This window comes from Schistocerca piceifrons, chromosome 7, assembly GCF_021461385.2.
Source record: "Schistocerca piceifrons isolate TAMUIC-IGC-003096 chromosome 7, iqSchPice1.1, whole genome shotgun sequence".
In the NCBI taxonomy this organism is placed as follows: Eukaryota; Metazoa; Arthropoda; class Insecta; order Orthoptera; family Acrididae; genus Schistocerca; species Schistocerca piceifrons.
The window spans coordinates 568,443,167-568,465,227 of record NC_060144.1 but is presented as its reverse complement, the minus strand read 5'-3'; the positions used below and the strand labels follow the sequence as shown (position 1 = coordinate 568,465,227).

The 22,061-nt window shown below is 39.8% G+C and overlaps 1 protein-coding gene across 2 annotated transcripts in view; it reads left to right on the top strand.

Annotated features, from left to right (window-relative positions):
- LOC124709107 (phosphoribosylformylglycinamidine synthase) overlaps window positions 1-22,061 on the top strand; it is a 213,371-nt gene that overhangs the window by 173,968 nt on the left and 17,342 nt on the right. For both annotated transcript variants that reach the window (XM_047240757.1, XM_047240758.1), the window contains 2 exons: window positions 494-670; window positions 772-936. In XM_047240757.1, the coding sequence (XP_047096713.1) occupies window positions 494-670; window positions 772-936 (342 nt within the window). The remainder of the gene's footprint in view (window positions 1-493; window positions 671-771; window positions 937-22,061) is intronic.

The following is a 22,061-nucleotide window of genomic DNA, read 5'->3' as shown; positions in this document are numbered from 1 at the left end:
ATATTTCTGGATAGATGTTCCTGTCTCCAGTATGTTCCTCAAGACATCGTCTGCAACTCCTCGAAGTGTTTTTGATTTTGCTGTGTTCCATCCTGTATATTACTATACCCCAAAAAATTGAAAAAGCCAGCAAAAGTAAAATTATCTGGAAACTCGACAGTTTTCTTTGTCCTGTTTCTTGTACAGTGGCTGAATTTTAGCATATTTCAGGCAGTCAGGAAAAGTTCCATTAATAAATGGTTGCTTATATTACCAAACCCAGAAGAACACACTTTAATTTCTTAATTTCAATATATCTTGGCGAATAACAATATATTGATGGAATTCTAAAAAATATAAATGACTGACTATCTGATAATTAATTCATTTCATTTGATATTCTCTCCTTTTACAGTTTATCAAATTTGTATTTGCCTTGTAATAGTCTTTTTAAGTTATATAAAATACTTTGTAGATTTATGTAACAATAATCAGACTAAAATTAAATTCACAGTTCAGCGTGTTGCCGTAATTCGTGAAGAAGGAATTAATGGTGATCGGGAGATGGCAGCATCACTTCATATGGCTGGCTTTGAAGTTTGGGATGTGACTATGCAAGACTTACTTGATAAGAAAGTGACTGTTGATATTTTCAGAGGAGTAATATTTCCTGGTGGTTTTAGCTATGCAGGTATGTTGTATTTTTCTTCTTCATCATCCCCTGAAGAACTTGTATACTTCAGTAAATGTGTTTTGTATTTTTATTTCTCTTTTTATTTTTAATGGTTTCAGATGTTCTTGGATCAGCAAAAGGCTGGGCTGCAAGCCTGCTCTTTCACCCTTCACTCAGAGCTCAGTTCCAGGCATTTGCTGCCAGAGAAGACACTTTTAGCCTGGGAGTTTGTAACGGCTGCCAACTAATGAGCTTACTCGGCTGGATCGGAACACTTCCTGCAGGTATTGTGGCAGTTACAACTTAGCCGAATGGAATGTGTTAATTTATCATGTCAGTATAAAGATTGATAAGTAATTGTATAGCAAAAAATCTACTCAACAAGTGGCAGCAGGAGAACACATAAATGAAAGGTATTACAGTTTGCTAGCTTTCGGAGACAGTGGCTCCTTCTTGTGGCGGAAGGAAGAGGAGTAAAAGAAAAGGACTGGTGAGGTTTAGGGAAAGGCGTAGAGTTTGGAAAAGTCACCTGGAACCCCGGGGCAGGGGATACTTACCTGACGGGATACGAAGGAAAGACTGATTGTTGGGGACTGCACTGGACAAGAGTTAGTTAGTTACTGTAGTTAGTTGTTACATAGATCAAATTCATGGTAAATGTTGTGATGTGGAACATGTTGACAGTAAAAACAAAGAACACATAGATATAACTTACAATTAATAATAATAATAATAATAATAATACTCTTCTCAAGAATTCCTGTGTGATGCATAAGTAATAGTCAAGGATAACCATCTTTAATGTACATTTGAAGACACTTCTGGTATCTGTCAGACATTTTATTTCCGTGGGTAGATTGTCAGTGTTTAGTAGCTACATATTTCATCCCTTTCTATGCCAAAATTATGTTCATTATAGGGTAATGCAGAACATTTTTTCTTCTGGTGTATTGTGCTTGTGAATATCTCTGTTACTCTCAAACTTAGATGGATTGTTGATACCAAATTTCATAAGTGAATAAATGCACTGTGAGGCTGTGGTTAATATCCCCAGCTGCTTAAAGAGATATCTGCAAGATGTATATGTGTTAACTTCATATTTCTAATTACTTTCTTCTGTGCAATGAATACTTTTTGCCTAAGCAAGATATTATCTGATACACCCGCTAAACACGCTGGGCAGAACAGGTAATAGGATTTTGGAAAGGGCCAAATGTTGAGGTCAGTTTCTCCTTCTAACTGTAATTTAATAACCTTTACAACCAAAGTGGCACATAGCCGGACCTTTACCGAATGCAACTCTTTCACGGCTGAAGGCCTCCAAACAAGAAATCATAACAAATCAACAAGATAAAATTCCAATTAAGGTAGCAATAAAATAATTTTTTAAAAATATCAGCAAACATATGCAAAGTGCAATACAAATGGCTGATGGCCGCAATTAAATTTCAAAATTTTAGAATGTATTACCATAGACTTTTAAAGGCAGAAGGCTAGAATGTTTAACAACCAGAAATCTTAAAAATTAATAAGATTAAAATGCAATTAAAGAGGCAAATCAAATAAATAAAGAAACATATCATGGCTATGTGAAAAGCCTTAAGGCTATGCAGATAGAACATACATGTGCAAGGTCCAATACCAATTGCTGAAGGCCACAACTAAGTTTCAAAATTTTAAAATATATTACCATAATCTTTTAAAGGCAGAAGGCCACAATGTTTAAGCTTGAAAGATAAATTTAAAAATTAATTTTGCAAAATTTTAAGAAAATAAAAATAATAACCATAAGCCTTGAATTTAAAGTAGCTGACAACCGATAATTAAACACCGGTGGCACTCAGAAGCCTCCAGGGAGGTCAGTCTGCCCCCGTTCACTTAGGCGAGACAGGTGGTGAGCCCAACTATACTTGATCCGTCGGAACCCAACCAGGGGACAGCTACAGACTGACCGACACAGCGACTTGCTTCCTGTCAATCAATACATGCGAACTCAAACCAGAAAGGTTACCAACGTGATAATCCATAATGGAGTATGTATTAGCTGTCAAAATTACACACCATATTGGACAGTGACAGCAGGTGAGGAAAGGACACTGCCTGAAATTACGTTAGTAGCCAGGGCAGGTAACCAGAACACTAACGGCCACTAGGCAGAAAATTCCGCTGGTACACTTGAATTTGAAACACGGTAATATAGTTCATTTCATTCAAAAGAACACTGCCTGAATTTACGTAGTGCCCAGGGCAGGTAACCAGAACACTAACAGCCACAAGACAGAAAATTCCACTGGTGCACTCAAATTGTAGTTGACCAAAATAGTTAATTGCACCACATGGCGCCTAAATTTCTGCAGTAGAAACACTTGGTGTTGCTCACAGGAAAACCTCCCCAACAGCAATCCACCGAAACAAACCACCACAACATGAATGGATGTGGCTTGGGTAGTTGAAACCACTACTCAACTTTGACGTCATGGGTCGGTGAACCATGAAGCTTGCAGCGATCGGACAGATCCACACACACTCCAACACTGTGCAGGGGCTGCCAGCGGCCCCAGCCAACTGCACCACATGGAGATAACTTCCCTCATCCGCAACAACCGACCGACTGCCTGCTGGTCCGTCGCGACTGCTGCTCCGTCGCGACCGCACTCCTGTTGCGTCTGCCACAGGATGGCAGAAATTCTGGTTCGGACCCAACCATGCAGAGGAAACACGCCCACTGGCTAAATGACATCCCTGCACCAGAAAAGGGCCAACCCAATTTCCACAAGATGGTAATTGAAGGGGCCCAGAAGTGCTCTGTCACCCGATGAGATGACCAACCTCTCAGAGCCAGTACGCCGACAACATTTAAGATAACTTGTCAAGGAAATAACGCCAACCCACCTGACAAACACTTGCACAAAGACCTGAACGATACCCAACAATAACTAAGCACACGTGAAGACAAATCGGGAGTCGATGCGCGCACACACACACACACACACACACACACACACACACACACACACACACACACACACACAGCCGACTCATGAATGATTGGCAAGCCTAAATGCGTCGTCCAGTAGGACGACCGACCGACAATCCACCAAGGCTGTGGCCCGGCTCAAGTGATGCGTGGCGGGATTGGTTGGGCAAACCATGTCGACGCAGACCTCACTGCTGCTCCAGCCCGACTGCACTAGTGCCGCATTGCAACTCCCTGACTGGCAGGTCCGGACTCTGCTCCAGACGCGTCCCAACTGACTGGCTGCCCAAACTCGCAACGAACTGCCTATGACCGGGAAGTAATAGCAGTCAAGCAAAGATACTACGAGAGGGGATACATCGATACACGCTGCTAATGCCACTCACAGTTGGGCAAAGCAGCAACTCAGTGACACTAGTAATTTAAATTGACGTAGTGAGGTGGATGTACATTAAAAACAGGGTGTAAAATACATGATGGCGGGAACACGAGCCACACACTCATTTTCCTGGAATATGTTCCCACAAGAAGTCATTGAATGAATGTTTGCAAAATACATCAACTTACTAATTTCTGTATTCCCAAAGTTGGCAAAATTAGCCGATTCTAGACATTTTAGCAGCTCTACTTACGGTTTTTCCAGTTTGTTTTATGCACACCTAAGATCTTTCAGTTCTGTACCCTGTTTATTCTTCCTTGTTGATATATTACATTAAGAGGAGTACAGTACAAAACTGGATGAACCATGTTTTTTTCAAAGTTTAGAGCTAGCCTCTTTGCGCAAAACCATTCAGCAAGGACACAAATATATTTCTGTTGATGAAACAGCTAAAAACTGCATACACATGAAGCTTTCGACTTGGGAATTATGAAGTGAACATAAATAAAAATAAAATAATGGTAATGAAGCTTAATTGAATTAAGTCAGTCAATGCTAACTGAACGAGAGTCTATCCTGTGACAGCCTCTAAATCTCTGCTTAAGTACTTTGTTCTACAGTCATTTGAATCTGTGTACTATATTCGACACTTGGCCATATGGTCATCCTGTACAATACCCCCAACATCTTCATTAAAAATTAATTATTCCTTAGTGCCTCAGGAAATGCCCTGACAACATCTCTCTTCTCCTTGTCACCTTGTGCCATAATTTTTTTATCTCTCAAATTTTATTCAGTACCTCCTCATTAATTACATGATCTGCCCATCTGGTCTTCAGCATTCTTCGGAAGGACCACATTTCCGAAGCGTCTATTCTCTTTCTGCCCTTACTGCTTCTGATCCTCATTTCTGTTCCATATAATGCTGCATTGGCAAAGAAATACTTCCAAAAGAAACTACCTGATTGTAATTCTAAAGAGTTAAAGGACATGAAAAAGACAAAAAAGTTTTCCAGCTATTGCCTGTTTGCATTTTATATCCTCTTTACTTCCATTAGTGTCAGTATTTTGCAGCCCAGCTAGTGAACGCTTCTACAAATTTTAGCATCTCATTTCTTAATCTAATTGCCCTAGTATCATCTGATATAATTCAGTTACACTCCTTACTGTTATTTTAGTTATGATTATGTTCCTCTTACAACCTCTTTGTGCAGACCCTGTCCATTCCATTCAACAGATTTTCCAGGTCCTTGACCTTCTCTGACAGTATTACAATGCCCTCAGTAAGTCTTCGAAATTCTGTTGCTTGCCCCAGAACTTTAATTATCTTTCCAAATTTCTCTTTGGTTTCCTTCACTGCTTGCTCTCTTCTCACCTACTGCTTTGCTGTCACGTTCTTTGATTCTTGCAACAGCAGTCTGGTTTCTGTACAAGTTGCAGCTGGCCTTTCGCTATTTGGATATTATACTTGATACCTTAAGAGTTATAATTAGTGTATTCCAGTCAACATAGAGCTCAGAGTTTGGGAAACAAATAAATGCATTGCTTTGAGCACACAATTATAGAACAAGTGTAGGGATGGGGAGTAACAAAGGAAGTGGTGTTATAGTTTGAGATTGTCAAATTGGCACAAACTGAGCAAGAACCTTCCTCCTGTCAGAAGACCCATTCGGTGATGCTAGCCTCAAATTTATGTCATTTGTGAGGGGGTACGCGGTTCCCACTGCACACAGACGCTCTCTAAACTAAAGTTCACATCATATAGGAAGGTGGCCCTATTTTCAGCCATTCTGCGCATCCCCCCACCAGTATCTGCTAGCAGCCAATAAGATTATTTCTGTCTCTGAGTGGCTACCCGCAAGTTACAAACTAAACTGCAAGAATCTCTCTCCCGCATGCTGCGCTGTTTCCGTATTTAATGACCATGCAGTTTCATTCACATAGCGACAGTGTTCAGATGTCGATGTTACTTTCTTGTAACAGTATAGCTGTGATTGTGTATCTGTGACATCTTCGTGTGATTTCTAAATGAGTATGTAAGGTGAAGGCAGTAAAGATGAAGTACCTCACAAGCAACTTTAGTTAAATTGCGTTCCTATAGAGTGTCACCTTAGTTGTGCGACTATCAGCAAGGTCACACAGTGTGCAGTAATTCATGGAAAATCGTTAAGTAAAACAGAAGTGATAACTGGCATTTGCAAGGAAGTGCTGTATGCCTTCTTCTGTTTCTGATCTCATAAACAATTTATGAGACAATCTGATCTGTCCTCTTAGACTGTTTGCAGATGACGCTGTGATTTACTGTCGTATAAAGTCGTCAAATGATTAAAACAAATTACAAAACAATTTAGATAATATATTTTTGTGGTAAGAAAAGTGGCTATTGACTCTAAATAATGAAAACTCTGAAGTCATCCACATGAGTGCTAAAAGGAAACTGCTAAACTTCGGTTTACAAGATAAAACACACAAATCTAAAGACTGTAAATTCAATTAAATACTTAGGGATTATAATTACAAATAACTTAAATTATGACATTCATGTGGATAATGTTGTGTGGAAAGCAAACCAAAGACTATTATTTATTGGTAGAACACTTAGAAAATGCTACAGGTCTACTACTAAAGAGACTACTTACTCCACGATTTTCCGCCCTCTTCTGGAGTATTGCTGTCTGGTGTGGGAGCCACAGCAGATAGGATTGATCGAAGAAATTCAAAGATGGGCAGCTCATTTTGTACTGTCGCGAAATAGGGGAGAGACTGCCGCAGTTATCAGATGCGAGTTGCAGTGGCAGTCATCAAAACAAAGGCTTTTTTCGTTGTGGTGGGATCTTCTCATGAAATTTCAGTTAACAGCTTTCTCCTCAGAGTGTGAAAATACTTTTTTGGCCTACCTACATAGAGAGGAGTGATAATCATAATAAAATAAGAGAAATTAGAACTCTCACAGGAAGATTAAAGTGTTTTTGTTTTCCGATGCTGTTCAAGAGTGGAACAGTAGAGAAATACAGTAGCTTGAAGGTGGTTCAATGAACCCTCTGCCAGGCATTTAAGCATTTAATTATGAATTGTAGAGTAATCATGTAGATGTAGATGTAGATGCTTTACAAGCAGTTGAGGTGGTTTATGTTCCACATCTATAACTTTTTCAAATGTGAATCTGAAAGCGAGAATTCTATTTTTCTCAATTTGAAGACTCAAGAATGAACTGCAGAAGCATGAGTCGGCAAGAGAAGTGTACAGAGAATGGTAAACAAAAGTGTCAGAGCTGTAGAAACTTCAGGAAAATTTGTTCGTGTCGCCTGGAAGGCATCGAAATTGCAAGAAACCTGTAACACAAATGGAAGGTTTTGACTACAATATTTTAAAGTGCTCCATGTTTGAAACGTAAATAAGCAGTGAATACCTGACGTCAAAAAAACTTATTACAATTATACCTGAGAAAATTGGATTCAAAGGTAGCATCTCGTCAGTACAATGAATTTTAATAGTCTTTGGTTTCAAATATGTTGAAGAGAGTTTTTCATTGAAAGAAGTGACACAGAAGCAGCACGAGTCATGTCTCTTATAAAGATGCACGATACAAGAAGGGGAGGTAGCTCTACAGTGTGTTACATTGATGAAACATGGTTGAATCAGAATCATCCCATGGATACCTGCTGGAAAACCAGTGATGGTAGTGGTGGATTTAAAGTTCCCATACGAAAAGGTTCTCAGACACTTATTCTACATGCTGGCTCTTCTTCTGATTTGGTTCCTGAGAGTAAGCTAGTATTTAGATGTAAGAAAACCAGTAGTGACTACCATTTGGAAATGAATGCTCTCATTTTGAAGAAGCGGTTCACTGAACAATTATTGCCTACCTTGCTTCCAAGTTTGTCATTGTAATTACCATGGCAATTATCATTCAGTTGTTACAGAGAGAAGACCAAGTGCGAGCACCAGGAAATAGGATATTGTGCTCTGGCTGAAAAATAAAAATATTCCAGGCAATATAATCCAGACCCGTGCTAAACTCCTGCAGCTCGTTAATTTATAAAAGTGACGCAACGAAATGTACAAATTTTACTTTCTTGCGTAAGAACGTGGTCACACAGATTTGCATTTACCCACATACCACTGTCAGTATAATCTGATAGAATTAATTTGCACACAGGTTACAAGCTGTGTGGGGAAAAAAATAAAACATCAGAGATAAGACACTGAATTGCTTGTGCATGAAGCAATAAACACCATCACCCTTCAGCGTGGACGCACTGTGTGCAGCACACTGAAAAGTGTCAGAAATAAGACTGACAGAAAGATGAAGATGTATAAAAGCCTTGATCCTGTCATCCTAAATTTGCAATTAGATGGTTCAGACATGGACTTGGATAGCAGATGGTATTACGATGTAGATTGGTTTTAAACACTCTTGGTTTAAAAATGTTTTTGTCAATGTATCAACTGCGTAGAGTATGGATGATTGACTGATCTGGCCTTGTAACACTAACCAAAACGGCCTTGCTGTGCTGGTACTGCGAACGGCTGAAAGCAAGGGGAAACTACAGCCATAATTCTTCCTGATGGCATGCAGCTTTAGGGCTTGTAGAAATCCTTGGGTAACAGAAGAAATATTGAATTTAATTGATGAAAGGAGAAAATATAAAAACGCAGTAAATGAAGCAGGCAAAAAGGAATACAAATGTCTCAAAAATGAGATCGACAGGAAGTGCAAAATGGCTAAGCAGGGATGGCTAGAGGACAAATGTAAGGATGTAGAGGTGCATATCACTAGGGGTAAGATAGATACTGTCTACAGGAAAATTAAAGAGACCTTTGGAGAAAAGAGAGCCACTTGTGTAAATATCAAGAGCTCAGATGGAAACCCAGTTCTAGGCAAAGAAGGGAAAGCAGAGAGGTGGAAGGAATATATAGAGGGTCTATACAAGGGCGATGTGCTTGAGGACAATATTATGGAAATGGAAGAGGATGTAGATGAAGATGAAATGGGAGATATGATACTGCGTGAAGAGTTTGGCAGAGTACTGAAAGACCTGAGTCAAAACAAGGCCCCGGGAGTAGACAACATTCCATTAGAACTACTGACGGCCTTGGGAGAGCCAGTCCTGACAAAACTCTACCATCTGGTGAGCAAGATGTATGAGACATGCTTCAAGAAGAATATAATAATTCCAATCCCAAAGAAAGCAGGTGTTGACAGATGTGAAAATTACCGAACTATCAGTTCAATAAGTCACAGCTGCAAAATACTAACGCAAATTCTTTACAGACAAATGAAAAAACTGATAGAAGCCGACCTCGGAGAAGGTCAGTTTGGGTTCCGTAGAAATGTTGGAACAGGTGAGGCAATACTGACCTTACGACTTATCTTTGAAGAAAGATCAAGGAAATGCAAACCTACGTTTCTAGCATTTGTAGACTTAGAGAAAGCTTTTGGCAATGTTGAGTGGAATACTCTCTTTCAAATTCTAAAGGTGGCAGAGGTAAAATACAGGGAGCGAAAGGCTATTTACAATTTGTACAGAAACCAGATGGCAGTTATAAGAGTCGAGGGACATGAAAGGGAAGCTGTGGTTGGGAAGGGAGTGAGACAGGGTTGTAGCCTCTCCATGATGTTATTCAATTTGTATATTGAGCAAGCAGTAAAGGAAACTAAAGAAAAATTTGGAGTAGGTATTAAAATCCATGGAGAAGAAATAAAAACTTTGAGGTTCGCCGATGACATTGTAATTCTGTCAGAGACAGCAAAGGACTTGGAAGAGCAGTTGAACAGAATGGACAGTGTCTTGAAAGGAGGGTATAAGATGAACATCAACAAAAGCAAAATGAGGATAATGGAATGTAGTCAAATTAAGTCGGGTGATGCTCAGGGAATTAGATTAGGAAATGAGACACTTAAAGTAGTAAAGGAGTTTTGCTATTTGGGGAGCAAAATAATTGATGATGGTCGAAGTAGAGAGGACATAAAATGTAGACTGACAACGGCAAGGAAAGCGTTTCTGAAGAAGAAAAATTTGTCAACATCGAGTATACTCGTAGATTTAAGTGTCAGGAAGTCGTTTCTGAAAGTGTTTGTATGGAGTGTAGCCATGTATGGAAGTGAAACATGGACGATAAATAGTTTAGACAAGAAGAGAATAGAAACTTTCGAAATGTGGTGCTACAGAAGAATGCTGAAGATTAGATGGGTAGTTCACATAACTAATGAGGAGGTATTGAATAGAACTGGGGAGAAGAGGAGTTTGTGGCACAACTTGACAAGAAGAAGGGACCGGTTGGTAGAACATGTTCTGAGGCATCAAGGGATCACCAATTTAGTATTGGAGGGCAGCGTGGAGGGTAAAAATCGTAGAGAGAGACCAAGAGATGAATACACTAAGCAGATTCAGAAGGATGTAGGTTGCAGTAAGTACTGGGAGATGAAGAAGCTTGCACAGGATAGAGTAGCATGGAGAGCTGCATCAAACCAGTGTCAGGACTGAAGACCACAACAACAACAACATCAAATGCGTAAACAGTACATGAGAACTTCCTAGATTTTATTGATTAGAACTATGTATCTTATGAAGTACTATAATGTTCAACACATTGCCCAAGGAGAAGTTAAGCTTTTCACAGTCTGTTGTATGCTGTAGTTGCTCACGAGAATGCGACCTGATAAATTCCTCAAAAACTGCAATATTTGACAAGTAAACCCCTGTTAGTTTCAAGGCACGAGTTTGAAAAGGCCTTAAAATGAAATTGAAGGTTACCTGTCGAGATATCGGTGGTTTTCGAGATTATCGTGAGCATTCCATCGAGTTATTCACAGAAGGTGGTTAATTGTTTGCTTGTTCAATGGATCATTAATGCGTTCTCACACTGTAATGTTGAATGAATTAATATATATAAAATCATAATGCCTCTTGACACCAAAAAATGTAACATACTGACAATTTTTATGATAGTCTTTTGCACTAGTCTTTGCCACTAGTAATTATTTTTTACACATAGTGATTTACGTTGAACTGCAGTGAAACACAACCACTTACGCGCATTACAGACATTTAAAAAATTACATAGAGTAGAAGCAATTGTCAAGCAAATGTAATGATTTTGGTTTGAGTTTGAAGTTTATTTTGTTTTGTATTACATTTTTACTTATAATATAGTCTAAGTCTCAATAAATGGCTATTATTGCAAACATTATCAATGATCTTGTCGTTAGACAATCGCCGTTTTGAGAACAATTCTACTTGACTTCTTCACAAAGCTGCATCAGCTGTTCTCTCCTACCAATGTGACACAGACAATTGCTATGGAGCCATGGACACAACCTCAAGATGTGAAGTGAGATTTCTCTCATGTAGATGGCTGATCGAAATCGGTTTTAAAATATATTACTCCCTCATAGATTTGAATGTATAATACTATATACCAAAGACAAATGGGCCTGACTGTTGTCTGCAGCAACACAGTACAGCAACACTGACCTTGTTTGCCCACTCTCTGCTGCACACAACACATGCACAGACCTCATCCCCTCCACACTTCCCCATCGCCCCACCTCTATGCGTGGAAGCGCCGTCCTATGTGATGCAGGCTATAGTGGCAGGAGTAGTGTGCAGCTCTTGGTATGCTGGCTATTTTGGTTAAAATAGAAGATACTAGATGTGTGCCCACTTCGTGTGCTTTATTTAAAACATACTGTGTGCCAAATGAAATATTAATTAATACACGGTAATTTAAAAAATATAGAATAAAGACATGAAATGCTTTCTTTGTACTGAGTAAAACTTAATTGCTTCACATCTTGTATCTGAGGACATAAAAATAAATTTATTTTATGTTTTTATGTCCCTTTTTGGGTTTCATACCTCAGTCAGTAAAAGAGGACCTTTATAGGATCACTTTGATGTCCGTCTGTCTGTCCATCTGTTAAGAGCCCTTTTTCCCATTAACAAGTAGAAATATCATATTGAAATATACGTCACATGCTAAAGTCTACAGTTTCTTGGCAGTGTAAAAAATTTAAGCGGCTAAGTCAGTGCAATCAGAAGATATGGCCATTTGTGCCACACATTTTGGTAGTTGCAAACTCACTCATCAACACCTATAGAATACTTCCTGTTGATGCAGAATCATGAAATTTAGCAAAAAGTAAGGTTTCACACTACAAGTAAGGGGGAAAATCCAAAAGTCATCAATTTGTAATTATATCGCATGGAGAAAAAAAAATGGTCATTTGTTATGTGACTGTGTCTGTCCGTCTATTAAGACCCCTTTCTCTCAGCAACAGGTAGATGTATATCTGGCCAGTATCGATATCAATAACAGGGAAAAGTAGCCAAGATTTTTTTCCCTTGACCAGATTAGAATCTTCAGGCAATATTGGACTCTGTACCAAAAACTATTTACTTTGAAATGAGTGAAGAGACTAATCCTGGTCCATGACAGGGTTACACTCATGGCTAAGTGCCATGATACAGTGTCTGCACTCTGCAGAACCCTGTTTACCAACTTCTCAATTTTTGTCCGTACTTGTGCTTGTGGCTCAGTTATATGTACATCTCAGATACTGTTATAAAGATAATTATAATTGTGTGATGTGACCTGATTGGAGTTTTGCGATACTAAACGGTGAGGTTATCATCAGTGCCCTAGTAGGAAATAAATAGACGTGAGGATGGGGAAAATCTATTAAAAAATAACAGTAACCTTTAATATTAGGCTGCACCAACAAATGAGCATTTAAAATACAACACTGACATCAGGAGATCAATAGAAGACCATCCATAAAATTCAGATAGATCACATCAGAAGAAGCAGATAAAATCAAGAACAAAATACTAGTTCGGACTCATTTGGACGGGGACCGGACTATTGTGGCTGGGTAGCTACTTAGAAATGATGTTTTACCAAGCCTTCTCAGCAGTACGCTAAAATCAGACACCTAGTATTTTAAGGAGGAGTCTCAACATCACGCATAATCCTAGCACACAAACCACACTCTCGCCTCATTATTAGTTAAAATAGAAGGTAGGGCATGTGGAAGACACAGGTCTGTCCTCAGGTCATCATATTAAACACATTCGATTCATATGTTGTATTGTCAACTGTGTTCTCATCTTTGACACACTGGTAGCTCCTCACAATGTATGATAAAACCATGTCTCAATGGGCAGTGTCCCACTCTGAACCTTGTAAATGCTACTTCTTCAGCTTTTTATGGTTGGAAGGAGGTAAACCATGGTCACGCAGACTGTTTCACTGAACACAGCTTATTTTTTGCGCTGCTAGCCATTGAGCCTCCCAGCAGCAAATGGTCTTCCGGGTCACGTATGAGGTGACAGCTTGTAGAGGGACTGAACAGCTAGCAGGAGGCGGAATGGAGCAAGCCTCTTTGGCAGCTGCATCGGTGGGTTCATTCCCTCATATCACTATGTGTTCTGGAGGCCAGAAGATATTTGTTTTCTTTTCCTGCCTGTGCAGTAGAAGGAGAGTGTTTTCTGGACAGCATGTACCATCTTATCCCCTGGGTACACCTGACCAATAGCAAAACGGCACTTCGGGAATCGTAGCAGATTAGACATTTCTTGCCATGATGCCATCTCACCTACTCCAGTGCCCTCAGAATAGCAAACGATCCCATATAAGAAACTTATAGCTGTTCTGGGATCCCTATCCTGAGAAAAAAGTCACAGAACTTGACAGAGCAGCCAGTGAAATCCCATGCTTAAACCCACATGTGTACACATTAATAACATCTGTATGGCAATTTAAAATCTCATAAAAGGGGTAGCATCTTTGATTAGTCATCAAAACGTCCTCGGTCCCGGGTTCCAACCCCGCCACCTCTTAAATTTTGAATAAAAATCATCAGCAATGGCAGCCAAAGACTTCTGGCATGAGAAGTTACCCTCATTCAGCCAATGGCCTTGTTATAGAGGGCGGAGGAATGGACAGAGGTCCAGGGCACTCTCTTGCCCTTGGGGTGGGAAACTGGCCCTAAAGGCAGAAGAATCAGCAATTACCAACAGCATGTGGATGAAGAAGGCAATGGAAACCACTGCATTAAAGACACACAATGTGTATCCACAGGACATGTGGTCTGTAATTGAAAAAGTGTCGTGATGATCTCTCCATTGGCAAAAAATTGCAGAATAGCTCCCATTCACATCTCTGGGAGGGGACTGCCTAGGGGGAAGTGACCATGAGAAAAAGAGTGAATAACCAACAAAAGGATAACGCTCTACAAGTCAGGGCATGAAATGTCAGAAATTTGAACATGGCAGGGAAGCTAGAAAATCAGAAAATGGAAATGCTAAGGCTCAATCTAAATATAGTGGGGACTCGTGAAATGAAATGAAAGGAAGATAAGGATTTCTGGTCGGGAGAGTATAGGGTAATATCGTCAACTGCAGAAAATGTTATAATGGGTGGAGGATTCATTGTGAATAGGATGATAGGGCAGAGAGTGAGTTGCTGTGAACAGTTCAGTGATAGGGTTGTTCTTATAGGAATCAATAGCAAACCAACATCAATAAGGATAATTCAAATATATACTGATGTCACAAGCCAAGAATGAAGAGATGAGAAAGTATATGAGGATATTGAAGATGTAATTCAGAATGTAAAGGGTGATGAAAATATAACATTCATGGGGGACTGCAATGCAGTTGTAGGGGAAGGAGTAGAAGAAAGGGTTACGGGAGAATATGGGCTTGATAGTAGAAACAAGAGAGGAGAAAGACTGATCGAGCTCTGCAGTAAATATCAGTTAGTAATAGCGAATACTCTATTCGAGAATCACAAGAGGTGGAGCTATACTTGAAGATGACCGCAAGATACGGGAAGAATTCAGATAGTTTACATCATGATCAGGCAGAAATTCTGAAATCACATATTGGATTGTGAGGCATACAGAGGAGCAGATATCGACTCAGATCACAATTTAGTAATGATGAATAGTAGGCTGAAGTTTAAGAGACAAGTCAGGAAGAAGTGGCATATGGAAATACTAATAAATGAAGAGAGACTTTTGAAGTTCTCTGAGGCTATAGACATTGTAGTAATGAATAACTCAGTGGGCAGTACAGTTGAAGAGGAATGGACGTGTCTAAAGAGGGCAATCACAGAAGTCGGAAAGAAAATTGTAGTTACAAGCAAGATAACTGTGAAGAAGTCACGGATAAATGATAAACTACTTCAGATGATCAGTGAAAGAAAGGAGTACAAAAATGTTACAGAAATTCAAGAATACAGAAATAACAGTCACTTAGGAATGAAATAAATAGGAAATGCACAACAGCTAAGGCAAAATAACTGCATGAAAAAATCAAGAAATTGAAAAAGTAATGATTATAGGAAGGACAGATTCGGCATATAGGAATGTCAAAACAACTTCTGCTAAAGTTAAAAGCAAGAGCAGTAACATTAGGAGTTCAATCGGAATTCCAGTGTTAAATGCAGAGGCAAGAGCGGATATGTGGAAAGAGTACATTGAAGGCCCATGTGAGGGGGAAGATTTGTCTGATGACGTGATAGAAGAAGAAACAGGAGTCGTCGGAGAAGAGATGGGGGCTCCAGTATTAAACTCAGAATTGAATAGAGCGTTGGAAAACTTAATATCAAATAAGGAGAGAGGATAGATAACATTCCATCGGAATTTCTGAAATCATTGGGGGGAAGAGGCAACAAAACGACTATTCACGTTGGTGTGTAGAATGTATGAAACTGGCGGTATACCATCAGACTTTCGGGAAAACATCATCCACACAATTCGTAAGATAGCAATAGCTGACATATGCAAGAATTATCACACAGTCAGCTTGACAGCTCGTGCGTCCAAGTTGCTGACAACAGTCATAAACAGAAAAATGGAAAACAAAATTGAGGATCTGTTAGATGAAGATCGGTTTGGCTTTAGAAAAGGTGAAGGCACCAGAGAGGCAGTTCTGGCATTGTGGTTGATGGTGGAAGCAAGAAGACATGATCATAGGATTTGTCGATATGGAAAAAGTGTTCAGCAGTGTAAAATGGTGCAGGATGTTCAAATTTATGAGAAAAATATGGGTAAATATAGGGAAAGGTGGGTAATATGTACAAGAACCAAGAGGGAGCAATAAGACTGGAAGATCATGAATGACGTGCTCGGATTAAAAAGGGTGTAAGATGGATGCAATCTTCCACCCCTACTGTTCAATCTATACATAAACGAATATCGATTAAGAGTAAATCGAAGAAAGATGAAATTATTGAGAAGTAGCAGAAATGAGAACAGTGAGAAATGTACAGTACAATTTGGGATTAAGTTAAGACAAAATTAAGGAATTCTGCTACTTATGTAGCAAAATAATCTATGGTGGACAGAGCAAGGGGAATGTAAAAATCAAACTAGCATTGGCAAAAAAGGCATACCTGGCCAAGAGAAAGAAGTATCAAACATAGGTCTGAACTTGAGGAAGAAACCTCTGAGAATGTACATTTGGATCACAGAATTGTATGATAGTGAGACATGGACTGTGGGAAAACCATAACAGAAGGGAATAGAAGCCTTTGAGATGTGGTGCTACAGAAGAATTTTGAAAATTAGGTGGACTGATAAGTTAAGAAATGAGGTGGTTCTCCGCACCATTGGCAAGAAAAGAAACATGTGGAAAACACTAACAAGAATGGACAGAATGATATGACATCTGTTAAGACATCAAGAGATAACTTATGTGGTACTAGAGGGAGCTGTAGAGGGTAAAAACTGTAGAGGAAGACAGAAATTGTAATACATCCAGTAAATAATTGAGAACATAGGGTGCAGTTGTTACCCTGAGATGAAGAGGTTTGCACAGGAGAACAAATCTTGGCGGGCCACATCAAACCAATCAGAAGACTGATGATTCAGAAAAAGAAAAAAAATCGGGAGTTCAGCTCATCCTGCACCAGTTCAATTAAAAACATAACATGGGTCTCTTCAGTAGCCAGGGACAGCCCCTGCCCATGGCTTTGAACCTTAGTAACCTCCACCTGCAATAACTCGACACTCTCCCTCGCATACATGCCAAATGGCCTCGTTACCCACAGACGGTCACAGAACATAATGTTCCAGAGGCAGCTGGGCAATGCAATGGAGGCAGATGTTGGCAATTTTGAATTAGTCAGAGCCCTGTATGCTTGGCCTATCATGAGGAGATGACATCAAGTAGACACTGGAACCTCACCACCACCACTGCACACAAGCTAAAACTGGACTTGTTCAGTACACATTTGTTACCATCCTAATACCATCCTGAACTGCATCCAGCATTTTAAGGCATGAAGACCTTCCTTATCCATTAATGTCCAATCTGTATTGAAGCCATGGCCGCATGAAGACTTGACAAAATTGGAGTATATATGCCCTGTCCGCTCCCCATTATCGATGACTGACGTATCTGAGAATATTTAAAGCCTGGAGGCTTTGCAGTTTCACTTCCTTAAGCTATGGCAGTCACGTTGGCAACTCATGAAAAGTCAGACCCAGACCCAGATATTTCAACTTTTCCTTAAAAATGAGAAAAGTATCCCACAGTTTTAAAACAGCTAAATTAAAAAGACAGAAGGAGCAATTAAAATCAAGACAATCAGTTTTCTCCAAAGAGAACTTGAAACATGTGGTGTTTGCCCATTCCTGTAACTGCCTGACCGTTGAAGGCAATTATCAAGTAGCTATTGAAGGATGTACCGAAAATAGAGAAGTCATACGTGAATAAGGAACACTGTACGGGATTCCTTACCATGGATTTGATACTGTTTGTCATAATATATTATAATCCACGGAAAACCCACTTTAGAGATGCAACAAAACACTATGCTTTCAGATAGAATCATAGGTCTTTTCCAAATCAAAGGATACACAGACAATGTGTTGCTTATGTAGGAAACCTTGTTGAATTTCTGCTTCTAGCAGAGTCAGTCAAGTGTAAAGTGATACTGCCTGAGCCCACACTGGAAGTGACTTCGTAGTGACCTGGTTTAGAGAACCCACACATGGCACCAGTTTACCATATGCTCCCATGTCTTTCCTGTACAGATAGTGAGAGTGACGTGACAATAACTACTGGGGTTAGTACAATCCTTCCCCGGTCTTAAAATCGGGACTAAAATAGCTTCTTTTTATGAGGTGAGAAATACTCCTGACACACAAATTTCATTACAAAGCTGAAGGAGTACCTCCTTCAGTTGCTGGTTCAACTGCTGTTTGTTATCAGCTCATGACCAGAAGGCCAGTTGCATTCCTCTGTGTTGGTGGAATGGAAGCCCCAACTAATCATCTCCTGCATTGCCCAATAGCAACAGAAAGTCAGCTCCTGGCTGTAATCAGCCGTAATGTTCTTTTAAGATTCAGCCAATGTCTGAGCTACGTCTTCTGATGATGTTTGGAGCCATCCCTCCAATTGTACAGCTGCTATTGGTGGGCATGAGTTTCTTTCGGAAATCCTTCTAATAGTTTACCATACTTTACTTATGCATGGGGATCTAAGTTATAGAATTAGGACCTCCTCTTACTCTCTCAAATTATTTTCCTCACCTTTGTCATTGCCACCCAAAAGGTTGCAAAATTCTGATCCATAGGGCCTCAACTGAACCTTCTCATAGCCCCCAACCTCCTGTCCCTGATTGGTGCTGCTCATCATTCCAACAAGAGACAGGCTGTCTCCCAGGTTTTCTTAATGACCTGGGGATGGAGGCATTGGCAGCTTGGTGAATCACAGCTGTAATGTGACCCACATAGCTCTAGATGCATTCATGCTGCTCAGAAACACCTAACTGGCTACAAAGTATCCAGTTAGTCTTTCTGTACAGCCATTTCTGCAGGCTTCTTTTGGGACCTGCTCCATCTGGCAGATGGATCCAGAAGGGATAGTTGTCACTTCAGTGAAGGTCATCATCCACCTCCCACTGAGCAGTGAGGAGTATCTTTGGGTGTCGGTGACCAAGATTCTAAAATATTATTTCATAAGATCCGTGTGGTGCCATCTGTATACAAGTGATTAATTTATCCTGTGGTTCAGTGATGGAAATGGAGCAGTTCACTACAAGGAAAGGAATTCTTTACTTAAAGTACTGTTTGAACATAAAACTATTGGAAAAGGTGCAAAAATAATTTTGCTGAATCCCATACTTAATCCTTATAAGCTGTTAACCATATTTGTGTTCAGCATATATTTGTGTGTTCACATAGAAAGAAAATTTTCATAGAAAGTAAACTTAAGGTGCAGTTTTCACGTTTAACTATTGGATACAGTACAAAAATATTTCCTTTGTGAATCTAGCACTTTTTTCTTTTAAAATGTTAATTGTGTTTGCATTCAGTGCTTATTTATGTATGTTTGTGTTAAAATGTTCATATGTAATGTAAACAGACAAACCTGTAGTAGTTCCAAAATGGATGCTGATGTTAATCAGTATGATGCTTTCAGTGTGTGTGAGAACCTCATTTTCTCGACCCTTGGGGAAAATTATGTCACATCATCATAGTGTGCTGTGCACATTAAAATCACCTGCGAGGAGAGGGAAGGGGAAGTTCAGCAGTAGGCTGTTCTCACTGTCAGCAGGCTCGCGGGATGGCAGGTGCACAGAAAACACCGTGACATTAACATGGTCGTTTATCTTGACAGCATCGTTTGTAGTATTGTGGGTCAGTGCACAGGCGAGGAATGGAATGTCTCCTTGATGAACACCCCTACCTCAGCTTTTGCCCTATCACCAGTAATTTCATCTTTTCTGTGGAGATGATAGCCCCAGGTACAGGCGTGTCAGTATTTTTAAAATTTATCTCTAGGAGATTCGGGCAGAAAGGTCTCTCCTGTGCAAGGAGACTTAATTCTTCCAAATGGGTCATATATCCACTCACATTCCAAAAGCCTTTTCAATATCTTGGTTTTAATCTACCCTGATCCTTGTGCTGGGACAGTGCGATGCTGGTAGAGCGAGGAAGAGTGGGGGGCTGTCTCAGTCTGGTGAAGAGGCATCTAACTGCATGATGTCCTCCTCATCAGCCAGATATGCCAATATGACATCTGACCTTTTGACCTGAACATCCTGCTTCTTTTCCTACCCCTTTTCCCTTCAAGAGTAGCGGGGAAAGAAAGAAATGGAGAGCCTTTCTGTTGTTGTGGTGCATTTTTTATCCTCAAAATGAAGGGCTGTCTTTCCACACTTCCTGCAAGTTGTTTCACCTCTGCAGCTCAGCTTTCTGTAGCCAAATTGCTGGTATTTGTAGCACCTCACAGGGTTAAGTATGTAAAGTCTAATCCTGCATCAGTGAAACCCTGCCATGATGCACTCAGGAAATGGAGAAATGAATTTCACAATGAAAGTGGCTGTCTTCTCAATCTACCCATTGTAGTTTATGTTCCAATATGTGCATGTCCAGAATATCACGGCATCTCACCATACGTTTGCTTGAGTCGAGGGAGCTGTGGAACTCACAACTATATAACATTCGTCAAATAGTTGAGACTTCCTTAGGAGCCCCACCTGCTTTGATCTGTTAGTTTAAACTAGCAAGGAACCATTCCACAACTTCTGATAGATCTGAAGGTACCAGCAAGTCTTCTAAACCTTATGAATATAGAAAGCGGCATTTTTCTTCCTGTTGATCACTAGAAACTTAAAACTTAGAGACTTACAATTTGTTGATCCCCATTACTATGTACAGTCAAGATCGTCAGGAGGCCTAGCCTGCCCAGTCTTGTGGAAGAGTGGGTACGGATACTCTCAGGTGGCATATTTACCGCATCAGGAGTGTTTTTTGTAGATGCTTTAGTGATTTACCATGGTGTTCCCACAAGCAGTTACAGATATGGAGGTCCACCCAGATGGAGTCCCACTTGCCTCAGTATGTATTATACAACATTGTGGTAGGTTCGTTAGAAGTTGCCCGTTAATACCTGTTTTCCATCAATAGCCATGCATCGTCATGCAGCATATCTTGACATTGAGGATTTTTTTTATAGATGTTTATACCAACCTTGCAATCCAGGCTAAGCCACGATTCCCATCCTTGTGCACACAACATTCCATCACTGCACCTCATGGTGATTGCTGAAGCATGTCTAGAGCTTACAGATACAGTGGAGTCATGACACTTACCAATCCCCCAGCTCAGAAAACCTGGAATCACCAAATCCTTACCCAGCCAACAAAGACAGAGCTATCTGAGGTGCTCCCAGTATTTGACATGGAATAATAATAATAATAATAGTAGTAGTAGTAGTAGTAGTAGTAGCAGGCATTCATAAGAACAATAATATTAATTAATTTAGTACTTTTGAAGTCATGTTTAATATCATCAGAAATAGGAGTGATAATGGTGGAGTAGAAGATTGAAGTGACAGTAAATGTTAAGAAGGAGAAAGCAGACTGTTTCAATAGACACACCTATAAAAGAGTAAGGAATGTTGAAGAGAGGGGGCTTCAGTAAACTGCAGGCAGGTATGTGAAAGAGCTGTTGTGGTAGGAGGAATCTTTTGAAGGGAAGAGGAGCTTGATTTCTCAAAGATTTTGGTTTCGAAGTAGGGTTCCTGATGCAGAAAATACTTAGAGTACTAGACTGTGTTATGTAGTGGTATGGAGAGCATTTTGCTTTGTCAAGAGTGAATAGTTTTGCTGCATTGTTCAGATAGAAGTATTTATAGTTTAAAATAAATAAGTGGGAGTGCAATGATTGTGCAGATGATGGACCAAACATAATTTGTGATAGTCTCTACACTTATCTGCATGTAGACAGGAGTAATATGGCCAAAAGAAGAAGGAGGTCACAAATGTATCCCACATATGTGTACATTGCCAGTTTCATCCAGCTTGAATCTTCAGAATTTGACCTCCTTATACTCAAGAGGAAGAACGTTTTGATATTTCTGTAGTGTATGGAGAGATGCTAATACCTCCTTGCAGTTTGAGTTCTTCCTTCAGTCTAGTGTAAGTGTCAGCAAGAGCAGTTGTTGGACTGTGGTTTTTGTAGAAATCTGATACATATTTCTCTTTAAGGCTATTCAAGATTAAAGTAATTGATTGTGAACTAAAGCTTT